This window comes from Parasteatoda tepidariorum, chromosome 8 (assembly GCF_982258835.1).
Source record: "Parasteatoda tepidariorum strain Cologne lab strain chromosome 8, Ptep-v5.0, whole genome shotgun sequence".
In the NCBI taxonomy this organism is placed as follows: Eukaryota; Metazoa; Arthropoda; class Arachnida; order Araneae; family Theridiidae; genus Parasteatoda; species Parasteatoda tepidariorum.
The window spans coordinates 53,818,252-53,831,606 of NC_141762.1; the positions used below are offsets into that span (position 1 = coordinate 53,818,252).

The window sequence follows — 13,355 nt, forward strand, 5'->3', positions numbered from 1 at the left end:
AATAAAATTTTATTGAATAACAATCGCTTTCTTTTTTCCATGAATTAGGAAATAAGATAGGAATTAATATCATCCTTGAAGTTTAATTTTTAATCATTTTGGGTGATTAATATTTATTTTTTATTTTTACCTTCTCTTCCTGAATTTCCCAAATTCAATCACTATTCCAATTATTCAATTATTAGAAATAGAGTTTACCCTTAAATACTGATTCTATAAGCCTTTAAAACCTTCTGAGTGATTTCATTTTATCACTGAACTTGTTGATCTTGATCACTATTTTTAAAGTTCAATTAACTAGGAATCGACTTTACTCGATTACACTGAATTAGTACACATTTAAAACTTTCAGGGTAATCCCCTTTTATCCATGAACTTGGTGATGCAAGTCACCACTTCCAAAATCCTACTCAAACAAAAGTAATTCAATTGAAAGTCTTATTCTTGTTCCTATTCTACGTTTCCTGATGTTCAATCCTTATAGGCGGAAGAGGAAGCAGCCCTAAACCCCTCACCACCCGATGGAGTGGTGAAGAGTCCATCCGGCTCTTCGGTTAGGTCTTATGAGCTATTTGTGGGACAGGAGAAGATGATGGATGAACGGGACATGAAAGAACGAGCTAGCATCAAAAGTGAAAATGGAGAAAGCTCAGAATCAAGGTCACACATGAATGGCAAAGTAAGGAAGGTAGGAGAGAAGTTATGTTATATGTAGTAGATGAGGAACAACAATCCCATTGTAGTTATCACCAGAATATAGGCACCCCCTTCACTCATCGTAGCTCATTAGGATTAATAATAGAATGTGGCATTAATATGCAGGGTGTTCAGGAAGAAAAAAAAATTTTAATTTCATATCAAACTGTATCTATATTTTTTTTTAATCAAGCATATTCAATTTTATCTTTCAAAATTAAAGTATATATTAGCAGGATTTTTACTTAAGGCCCATATGGTAAAATATTGTATAATGTTAAAATAATGGAGAACACTGCATTCATATTTTCTGTAGAAAATGTATTACAATTTGCTTTCTAGCGCAATTTATAATTCGTTTTGTTTTTTTACCCAAAATTTATTAAATTTGTTAATTTATTAAAATGTTTTGTTCAACACCAAAATTTTAAAATAAAGAGAAAGATTTAGAAAATACGTTCAAATCATTGTGCTGTATTTTCCTCTTACAGTATTTTTGAATTAATTTTGTAGAAAGATGAGACTTTTTAAGGTGTTAAATCATTTTGCTTTATTAGTTATTTATTTTATTTTTTTATTTCATTTTTTATTACTCGTATTAAACAGCCCTTTACATTTTTGAGACTACCAGTTTGTAACCTTATAAGTTTAAATAACTCAAAAGACAAGGGAATTCTAAAATTGATCCTTAAACTAAATTGGCCCTTGTGAATGCACTTTTGGAAGTAAAACTAAATGGCATTTGCGTTACATGTAGAGATATACCAAATTTTATTGCCTTACGTTGCATAGCATTTAGATAAATATACAAATAAAGGAGATAGTTTTGATATTTTGATCAATATCAATATCTGCCTTGATTTTTTTTATTCTGCTTTTGATTTTGTAAAGCATTTGCGACTTCCTGCATCATGTTGATGATACAATGCTCATGAGCAGTATTTGTCTTTAATGCATTGCATCATTTATTTATTAATTAATATTCTAAATTTTCACTTTTTCAAGCAAAGCTTTTGTGATTATATGCTGTTCTCTAAATGTACTAAAATTAAACAATACTTAACTCATATAAGTAATGTTGATATTCTAAATTTAGATTATAGTTTTTTGAGCCTTTTAAAACCTACTTTGTTTCCATATTTGTATTTTATCTACTATATTTAAAATAAGACAATAATTTTGTATGAGCTGAATAATGATATCTTTCAAAATTTTATACTTTAAACTATTTCACCCTGTATATGTGCCGAAAAGTTTTTATCAAACCACATACTTAACATTTTGGCATTCTATTATGCATGGTGCACTTTTACACTTTTCTTTCATTTCTACCTGTTTTGCATGTGCATGTTTTTGCTAATTATATACTTAACTTTTTAACTATGTATTTTTTTCCTGTCTAGTATGAAACCTTTTGCATCAAACTTTTTCTTCATCGTTGGAAACATAATGTTTAAAAATGTTTGTCTTCATTAAACTCATCTTTGCTTTTAATTGATTTGGAACATGAGTACAATAGTTTAATTGATTCTCTGACATAAGGAGAAATTTTTGTTATGGGTGAAAAATTTCATGAACAAACTTATTTATCTAGGCATAATTTAAAATAAAATATTGACTTTTTGTAATCACCATAGTTTTTAGGTTAGGCTGCATTCTATTTAATTTAAAGTTTCGGCTATTACATTTTGTACTCATTGTTTCTGACCAATCAGGTTTGAAATTATTTTATCTTTTAAAGAGCTAACAACTTTTTGGAATTATAAAATTTTAGTAATCTATTTTAACAAACCTTCATTTCTTTGCTACTAAATGTTATCTAACTGTTTTATAAACTTAAATGCGGCTGTTGTATGGATAGCTTTTGTGATTATAGCTTTTTTAAAAGTGTTTAAATTCATCAACCCCTTTGAAAAAATCCCTATTTTTATTGTTAACAGCTTTGATTTCCCTAGCTAATCCTATTATGTTCTTATTAAATAAACTGTAAATATCCCACATTTATCACTGTAAATATATCTTTCTTTTTTTTTGTACATTTTCAAGTGGGAAAACTCTTATAAAAAATAAAAACTCCTGTAAAAAAGTTAAAATTTCTCCAGCTTTTAGATTAAAAATAAAGTTATATTATCATTGACTTAATTGTTGTAAAAGGTCAAATTCTGAGTGTATCTTTTGCTAGATGTGTTTAGTTATATCTCGGTGTGCTCTGTCTGTAACATAAGTTGCTTGTTTGTGTATTCCATCTCGGTGTCTTAGAATAATCTAATTGGGCATGAATTGTGTGTGTCTTCTGTTGCAAAATATATGTTGTTTGTTCATCTGTGTTGAGATTGTTACCCATTGGTGTTTAACAGATAAATCAGTCTTACGTTTGCTTGTTATTGTCAAAACAGCACATTAATCTTGGCATTTTAGACAATAATGAACGATATTTTATTGATGATTAGTATGTGGTTGCATTAGACGGGTCATGCATATCAGTCTGAATGAAAACTAGATCAACTCATTGTTCCTCTTCTATTGAAAATTTAGTTATAGGATTTTTTAGCTGAATATTTAATCGATAAAATTCGAACTATTATACAAGAGGAAGAGTGTTTTTTTTTAAATTCAAAATAAACTATTACATTTATTGTGTGTATTATATTGGTTTGTATAAATTTATATACTGTCTGATATCATATATTCCAAATAAAAGAAAGATTCTTTATAAAATGTGATGGAAATAAAAAGTAAACTTACAAAAGAAAATTTCATGTTTATCTTAAAAATTTAATTTTATTTTATTTTGATTAAAAATCTTTTCTTTATATATATATATATATATATATATATATATATATATATATATATATATATATATATATATATATATATATATATATATATATATATATATATATATATATATATTATATATATATATATATATATATATATATATATATTAATCATTTTTAGCTTATTTGAAAAGGTTTATTTCAGTTACGTTTATTTTTACTTTAATTTTTCGTTAAATGTAATTTACTTTAATATAATATTTACTTTAATACATAGATTTTTTTTATTAATAAATACTTTTTTTAGTGTCTATTATAAAGTACCGGTTCTTAATACTATTTATTGTATTTTGGTAATCATAACATTTCATATTAATGTTCGTTTTTAATTCTTTTATCGATATTTGAAAAAAAAAATCTTTTTTTTATTAAGAATGAGTTGTCAGAGATTCTATTGCACTTCAAATTCAATGGAAGATCAAATTTGATCGCACTTCTTATTATACAACAAAATAAAGTATTAGACATTCTGATATAAGAAAGCATGCAATTTTATTTATCTACTATTTTGTAATTTGTAGAATTAAAATAATAAATTCAAATATCAGATCAATGGAATTGTTAAAAATGTTGAGTAACATTCGCAACTTAATTTTTAATTTTTTTTGAAGTATTTAAATTAATGTATTTTACTTTTGCAGCAAGCACAAAAATATTTTAATATTTATAATATTTTATTGTTTCTTTGATATAAGATTGATTTGATTAAGATATAATGAATTTCATTTATCACTCATATTTATAAAAATAAATGCAAAATTAACATGGTATAAATTTCCGTGAAAGATTAGAATTATTTTTATACTTGCTGTTCTGTAAAAAAAAAACTTTTAAGTCTTCTAAAAAATGAACTTTTCAGTGAAAACTCATATTTCACTCTTCCTCTTGTCAAGCCTAATTAATCTTTCTAAATTGAAATCTATTAGCTAATGCGTTCTCATTTAAATATGTAATAGTAAGGTAGATTTGAAAACGAGAAAATTTTTTTGCAGTGGGCGATTTTAAAATGTCATAACCATGATCAGGTAATTCATATTCTTTTTATGCGATATGTATATTTTTGTATGTGTGAATTGTGCAATTTGAAAAAAAAATTAATGTTCAATAATTTATACTTAATATTCTGTATATTGAAAATCTAAAATCTTTCAATATTATAATTATCTTTTTTGCAATATGTTCTTTCTCGTAGTTTATCTCATACTAATCACTCTTCAGTAGTCAACTTAAAGTATTCCTACTGTAGATTAAATCCTTCATAGGTTCTCATAGTACTGTTCAATCATATTTTTTTTCATATATTTGTCGTCAAAGTAGAAATAATTAGAATTACTATTGCATTCAATGAGCAGATGTAGATAGACAAAGTATTAGTTCCAGCAATTGAATAGACAAATAGACCCTTGTTTAGTGGGCTGTCAGTTGACAATTCAATACTTAATAATGCTGTAATTACTAAATCATCAAAAGCTGTTTTCCAATCAGTTTAGTATTCCTGTGGGCAAATTCTAAAATATTTTACAGTTTTTTACAGAGTTAATGGATAACTCATTGGTCTTTGTAAAATGTTTCGCCTAGGAAAGTAAGAAATGTATCCAAGATCAACAATGCAAACTTTAAAAAATTATCCAATTTTGCTATAAAAAATTTAGCATAAATTTTGTTAATTTGTACTAACCAATCTTAGTTGTATTAACATTAACTTGTTTTGGTAAATACGGGTCACGCAATTGAAGATCATTTCAATGTATTTTGATTATCTCCCTCTTTTTCTCTTTTTGTCAAATTTGGTTTATGATACCATTTGATTAGCTTGCTTTAAGTACATCATGTTCAATTTGTCAATTTTGACGCTTGTGTGGTCAAATGCTACATTAAATTCAGTATTAGACTTAAAATGTTGACTAATAAACAGATTTGATTTATTGTCTGTTAACAAGTATGGATTGATTTTTTTATCATTTCTACAGGCAATTATTATAGATTACGATTGTGTTGATGAAGAAATAATGTTAATTATAACAATATCTGGGATTTTCTCTTGTACAAAATATTTCTAAAAGCAATCATAGAGAAGTTCTATAGTCTTTAGAATTGGATGCAGTTTTAAAGTCAATCTTTTTTCCTTTTTTTTTTTTTTCCTTTTTTTTTTTTTTAGAATAAAAAACAATCTAGAAATTATCATTGGTATTGATCAATCTTGGTGTTTCAATCTTACTTATCTTTGATTGAATGGGAAGCTTAAGAAATTGTGACTACCTGTAGAATAAGAATTATTTTTAGAAAGCAAAAATAATTTTAGCTAAACTCTAAAATACAGTAATAAAAATGATTTCCTATTTGTAATAGCAATTTAATTATTAACCAGGACAATATTCTGCTATTCCATGTAGTACCTGGTTCCTTTTACAAAGATTCTGAGATAGTTAAAAGTGTATTTGATTATAATTTTAATAAATAGTTCTACACAGTCTGTTTCATGTTAAAAATTCTTTTTAAATTTGTGAGAGTAAAAATATATATAAAATAGGGTTATTTTTATGAAACTGATATTACAAAAAAGTACATTTCACCCCACTGAAATTTTAAACTATTAAAAGTATGAACAGTTTTATTATTCTCTTACAAATTATAATTAATTTGTCAACTGACAAACCCAGTGGTAGAATTCAGGTAGTAGTCATACTCATTCAGCCATCTTTTAATGAAATCCTGCTTGACTTTAATTTTTTTATTAATTTGCATGAACCCATTTTAGTGCAAGTTTTTTTTTTATTTGTTTATTTCATTTTAAATTTTTTTTCTACTTTATACCTTATTATTATGTTCGTTTACTCATTTTATTTTACTTTATAAGTTTCTTTATATAAATCATTTTCTCAAAAAGAATGCTCATTCCTTTTTAAATTTATCAGAAAAGATTATTTTAGAAAAGCTTTTAAGAATGATAGATTTACCTCGAACTTTTTCTTTTAATAGCTCTAAAACTTTATTTTGGTTAATTTTAAATTGAATGTTCTTTAGATACATATATGTTAAGTCAGATTAAATTCTTTCTTTGTGAATCCAATGAAATCTTAAAATATGTTTTTCATTTTAACAAAATTGCAAACAAACAACAAGCAATCAATATAAAAAGGAATGGGTTTTGTTTTAATTATTGATTATAATTTGCTTTTACACATTGCTAAGGTTTTTGAATAAACTTCAGATGGCTGATTAACCATAACATTAGGGTCAGGTATATTTACAGTTCAGCTTCGTTCTAAAAGTTCACTGGTATTTTGCTGATTTGCCCCAATCTCAGATGATCCGGCTACTTCATAGAAAATGCCAACACTTGTAAGTAAAATATGCACTTGTTTTGTGACTTAAACACTAGAAAATATACCTATAGTCTCAAACAACTTGTTAAATTTATATATTGATATTAAATTTTTGGATATGGTTCTGAACTTTATGGAAAAAATTTAGCAGAAATTTTTAATACTCAGTTTATTTTAATTTTAAGTAGAATGCTATTTATATTTTCTTTAGATATTTTTTCATGTCATTGTTATTTTATGTATAATTAAATCCAGACATTAAATAATTCATTATTTTATTTGTTAATAATACATTGATTATCTTATCATGCAGTTAAGATATTAACATCTATATTCATTAATTAAAAAATTTTAATTTATTTATTTTATTTTTCTAATTATTGCCGATTACAATCGTAATTATCTCATGTAATTAATTTTTAATGAAGTATTTAACAAATAGATCATAATAATATTCATTTCAATTATAATTTCTGCATTTTTATTATTTTTTAATTATGATTTTAACTTAATTTATTATTGTTGTACATTTTACTTTATAGTCTATTAAAAATATTATTTTTGTTAAGCTTCTTAACTTGTTTTGAGTGTATACTTTCTCATTAATGCTTATTCTTCCAATTGTTTACTTTCTCAAGTTTTCTACAAAAAAATACTTATTCTGCTATTACTTCTATTTTTATGTTCGCAACTTTACATCAAAAACTAAAACTTCTTGTTTATTTATTTTTTTCTTAACAGCTTATTCTTCGCATAACACTTAAAAAATACTTCTATTCTGCTGTAATATGTGTTTTGTGCCTTTTATTGATAACATGTATTTCTTTTTTAGCTCTTCTTGCTTTGCTTTAAGGCTAAATGCATTGCTTTCTAGCTTTAAAGCTGTCATTATATTTCTGCAGAAATTTGCACTCAGCACATAGCACTTATCCTCAAACAAAATTAATTAATGTTAACTTAATCTACCAAAGAACACTAATCTATTAGCAGGTATAAGCTTTGTAAAATATTGTATAACCTTTTTTTTTACACTAACTGTGGCCAAATAGCTAATATTAATTTTTTTTTTTAATTAATTGGTATTATTTTGTTTGGGGATCTTTGTAACTATTATAAATTATCATTTTGGCTCATGTGTACATTTGCTTGCTTTTGCACTAAAAATTATTTTTCTAGTCTCATACCCATTGAATTTTAATGACTTTAATAAAGAACCATTGAAACCAATACAGTCATTTTGGTTACTGTTACTCGTTAACTTTTACAACCTAAATTCATGTGAAGTTGCTGAGGGCAAGGTGTCTGCTGAAATAATAAGGCAAGAGAGATAAAAAGCCGAAGCTATCTCATAATTTTAGAACCAAAATAATCTCAATTTTAGGCCAGCCTAAGTCTTCCTGGTTCTCCATTTAACATTCGGCGTGCAAGCCGGGGAAGTCAGTACAGCGTCAGCTGGCGTAATGGCCGTCGCTATGGTGACAGAAAACCTCTGGTCCTGAACACCTACAAAGATGCTCAGGAGCACCTGCCGTATGCAGATGACAGCAAGGCCGTAACTCCTATGTCAGAGGAGGATGGAGCTATTGTGATCCCTGTTCACTACACTAACTTAAATTCAAGGCACTCTAGCTATACATCTCACTTATCCAGAATATCATACACATCTCATGTAGATGTTTATAGCCGGGGTTTGACAAAGGAGGACCAGCTACGGTCACGCTCAAGAAACTTGCAAGGCCTTTATTTTGAGGTTACACAACTTTTGCTTCAATTTGTAAAAGACATGACATTTTTTTATTTCATCCATAAATATTATATCATAGCATAGTGATTAAGTTTAGCAAAATTTTAAGAAAAAGCAGTTATGTTGTAACACAAAATGCAACTTTTCTTACATCTTTTTTTAAAACATATAAACCTCGTTATTCTCACTTTAACCTCTTCAATTTTAAACAATTTTTCATGTATAAATTTTTTTATGGATAAAAAGCTCCTGAAATAATTTTTTTTTGTTATATATTATTTTTTGTTATATATTATTTTTTGTTATATATTCATTCAGATATCTTCTTAAAATTACATTGAAGCTGTGGAAATAGAAGTTTAAACAGTATAAAAATCCAAATATTTTAGTAGAGTTTTTTGACAAGAACTATAAATGACTAGCTGTCTAGTAAAAAACTTATATACATACACCTTGTTGACCAAAAAAATCTTGTTAAGTAAATTTTAGTGCTTGCTAATTAAGACAAAATATTGTGCTAAATTTAGATGTTCGCATAATTCTTCTGGAAACAAAAGTAAAACTCAATACTTTTTGACCATGAATCAAAATCATTACATGGCTAACTTATAATGCATTACAAAGGACAAAATATTTGTTATAAATGGATCGCTCATTGTAAAAATGAAGTATGTCATTGTAACAGTTACTTTATATTGAAAGACATCATTAAATACAGTACAATAAACAAAATATCTGTGCTTTAAAGAAAATGGAAACTGCACCACATTTACAATGAATGACGCAAGTATCAGTGGAGCTCTCTGTACTATGTGGGTAGAAATACAGATGTGTGATTTTGTGACCTTACCTTATTATTCATATCAGTTTGAACAGCATGTATTCGATATCGCTAGTATAAATACTTAAACTGAAATGAACGTCATTTATATCTGTCTTTGTTATTCATAATATTAAATTGTAAAATTCAAATTAGTTTTTAATTGGTAGAAACAAAATAGGCTAGCAATCAATAATTAATTATAATAAAATAAGAATGCTATATGCATTATGTAATGTTTAAATAAATATATTCTAGACAAATAAAAAGACAATAATAGCAGTTTTGACTCAAAATTATAAATGTTATTTGTTTAAATGTAATGCTACAATTCTAGTGATGCATCTTTACTGTACTTTGAACCTATTTAAAATTTTAATCGCCTTTTAAATTGTGTTCTGAGTCTTGTTATGTACTAGCTTTCTCTGAACTTAATGCTAGTGACATACCTCTATCAAAAACTGCTTTCCCAATGTTATTCAACAAGAAAATAGTTTTTAGCCCAGAAAAATTTCAGTTCAGTACTCTAAGGTTCCTTATGTTTGGACGGTTAAATGTGTTAAATAATTACACATACTTTCATAATTTTCAAAAAAGATAAACAGTATTAAAAGAAGTTGTTAAGTTCTTTAGTGATGTGATTATATCAATCAGTGTAAATTTCAAAGTATGAAACATTAAGTTATAAGCTTGATTGGTGATGTAATAATAGCAACTCGTCAACTAGCCTAATTATGCTTGTAAATTCTTAAAAGTATATTAAAATTTAAAACTTTTATTGTATCAAAATTGTAACTAGAGTAGGAATTTTGAAGTTGTCGGGGAGTTCTCATTGTAATCAGGTTTAATTTAAATAAAGTACTATATGAAATATAAGAAGGAACGTTAAACAAATTCTCCTATTTAGGGGGTCAATAAATACTAATACTATTCAATCACAAGTTTATTGGCATCATTCATTGAAAGTGGGTGATTAAAATCACTCCTTTTTTAGATGTACTTCCAGATTTTTGCGAAAATTTTAGATTTCAGTTACTTGTAAGTAGTTTATTAGGTTCCATGTAAATCAGTTTACTAAGAATTTAACTGACAGTTTTTTAATTATATTTAAATTTATCTTACTTAGAGAAGTCTAATTTTTTTATATTTTGCAATAATAAAAGTTTTTTTTAATTAGCAATTTCTTAATTAGTTATTTGCAATAAATATAATAATTAAAAATTATCTGCATTAAAATTTCAAAATATAAACTTTTTAACATAAAATTTATTGTTTGTATCGGTCTATGGTCTGAGATTTAAGCAACATAAAAAAAGTCCAATAATTAATTCATACTGATTGTAGTTTAATGGTTTACAATTTAATTATCAATCTAGTTGCTTTCTTGTACAACAATCAAATGGCCAAATACAATCTTTTTAATAATTAATTTGAAATAATATGCTTTTATGTTTAATGATTAACATTAAAGATCAAAAAAATAATTTTTCAATATAAAACTTATTGTTTATTTTAACCTTTAGTCTGAGATTGAAACGTTGCAATAAAGTTCAATATTTAAATCATACTGTTTAAGCTGTTGTCTTTCTGAAAACTTTTCATAAATTTTGTTTTAAGCATCATAAAAATATTGTGTTAATATGTTATAAGTGTTTTTTTGGTGAAATGTATCAATAGTTATTTATTACTGTCAGCTCAATTGAGTTCTCAAATAGAAAAACATTTTTTTTTATTGATGTGAAAACATACTAATGCAGGAAAGTTTTGTACAAATTTGTCCTTGTAGCTTTCCAGTTAAAATATTTTTTTTAAAAAATAAATTTTCCTTGTTTCATAAAAAAAAAAAAACAGTATTTATGAATAAAGTTCTTTCTGTATAAATAGTTCCGGAGTTAAAAACAATTTTTTTTTTATTTCTTTTTACAGGATTCTCCTGACTCAGATGAATGTATATTATCCAAAAAGCCCACAGATAGTCCATTTTCAGATCCCCATATACAGACAGTTGTAGATATGAAAGGTATTTATCACTAAATTATCTACACCTTCTATTATTGGTAGTAATTTTAATTCTACTACATTTCTAATTTTAGCTTAAACAGTAAAACATGGCGAAGAAAAAAAATGTGTTTGTTATCACTAGTGACATTCAAAATAGTTTATAGAATTAATGATAAGCTAATTTTTTTTTCTGAAATGAAATACTTACTATTAATTATCAAAATCAGTTTTCGCAAATTTAAAAAATTATGTGAAGCTCTAAAGTAACTTAAATCTAAAAAAAAAAAAAAAATTTGTAGTAATTCAATCTATTATTCAATTTTCTAATATTTAAAATTACGTAAATTTAGTAATTTAAAATTACTTTAATTTTGTTAAATTTCAAAATTTAAACTTACATTTTGTTTTAAAATTTTATATTATTTTCGACGTGGTTTCTTACCAAATTTGATTTGCAGCTGTCTATTTCAGACGAATCGAATACGTTTTTCTTTCATTTTAAGGTACATATTATATTATGGATTCAATGTAATTTACATGTTATGATACCTTACTTTAAATAAGAAGTTATTTTTGTTTCATCTTGCATGATTTAGGCAAAATGCTTATAAAATATTAAGTGATTAGAACAACATAACACATGATTCATGGAGTGAAATCCAAATAATATTGACATTCTTGCCGAATAGAGTATGTGATTTCGAGTTATAAAATAAATATACTATAAGTTGTACTATAAGAAAGAAGTCATATTAAGCCGCACTTATAAATACGTTACATGTCATGGTAATTTACATGTTATGGTGCATTTCTTTAAATGAAGTTATTTATGACTAAACTTAGTATACAAGATGCACATAAAATTATGTGAAGCATCAAGAACTGCATAACATGGGATTTATTGAGTGGAATCTAAAAAATAGTGACATACATTCCCAACCAAAATATAGGGAGTGAATTTATTTCATATATATATTCTGAAAGTTCCCAATATTGCAAAATTCGGTGCTTCATATTGGACAAGAACATAAGCTCGTATTCAGCCGTACTTGTAAATATGTTACATGTAAGAGTAATTAACATGTTACAGTGCATTTCTTTGAATGTGGAAGTTATATATAACTCAACCAAATATACAAAGTACACATAATATAAAGTGAAGTATTTAGAGCTACATAGCATGTGATATTCTGGGTGGAATGTTAAGAAAAATTGACTTGTGTGTTCAGTAGAATACGTAATTTTAATTTATTTGAAAAAATATATACTAAATGTCGCCAATATGGCAAAATTTATTTTTTCAAGTTTAATATTCAGTGCCTTGAATATATGAATGGCAGGCATACTCAACCAGATTTGCAAATATTAAGAAATGCTACATCTTATAGTTAAAAATACTTATTTAAATTTATTATTACCTGTTATAGTTAAACATTTATTATTTCAGTTTATTATTCATGGGCGTAAAGCCCCCAATTTTTCCAGTATTGTAATTTTTAGTATTCAATTATTTTTTTTAGAAATTTGAACCACGAACTCCATACACCATACACATATTTCGTACCATGTACACCATATTTTTTACATTATTTCCAGTGCATCACATGCTATGTGACTTTAAACATTGCCGCCATATTGTGCCACATTTGTAAATATTAATAAATTTTACTATTTATTGGTAAAAAAAAAATTTTTTTTTTGTTTCTGTCTACAAATCTGTATTGATTTACTGCACAACTTACTTAACTTTTGGTTTTAGATTATCATTTGTTTCATAAATTAAAACTACATTCTCTATTTAGCACATGTGCCAATTTTTTTTTACATGTTGCCTTGTACATTATATGCCATGTGGCTCTAAACATCTTACATTATTTTATATGCATCCTATATTGCAAGCAAATATATTGTACCCTATATTATTT

The 13,355-nt window shown here is 25.8% G+C and overlaps 1 protein-coding gene across 1 annotated transcript in view; it reads left to right on the plus strand.

The window, feature by feature from the left end:
• LOC107454398 (sodium channel protein para) overlaps positions 1-13,355 on the plus strand; it is a 226,289-nt gene that overhangs the window by 171,241 nt on the left and 41,693 nt on the right. The window contains exons 10-13 of the mRNA XM_071181380.2: positions 485-688; positions 4,532-4,564; positions 8,247-8,615; positions 11,356-11,449. Of these exons, the coding sequence (XP_071037481.1) occupies positions 485-688; positions 4,532-4,564; positions 8,247-8,615; positions 11,356-11,449 (700 nt within the window). The remainder of the gene's footprint in view (positions 1-484; positions 689-4,531; positions 4,565-8,246; positions 8,616-11,355; positions 11,450-13,355) is intronic.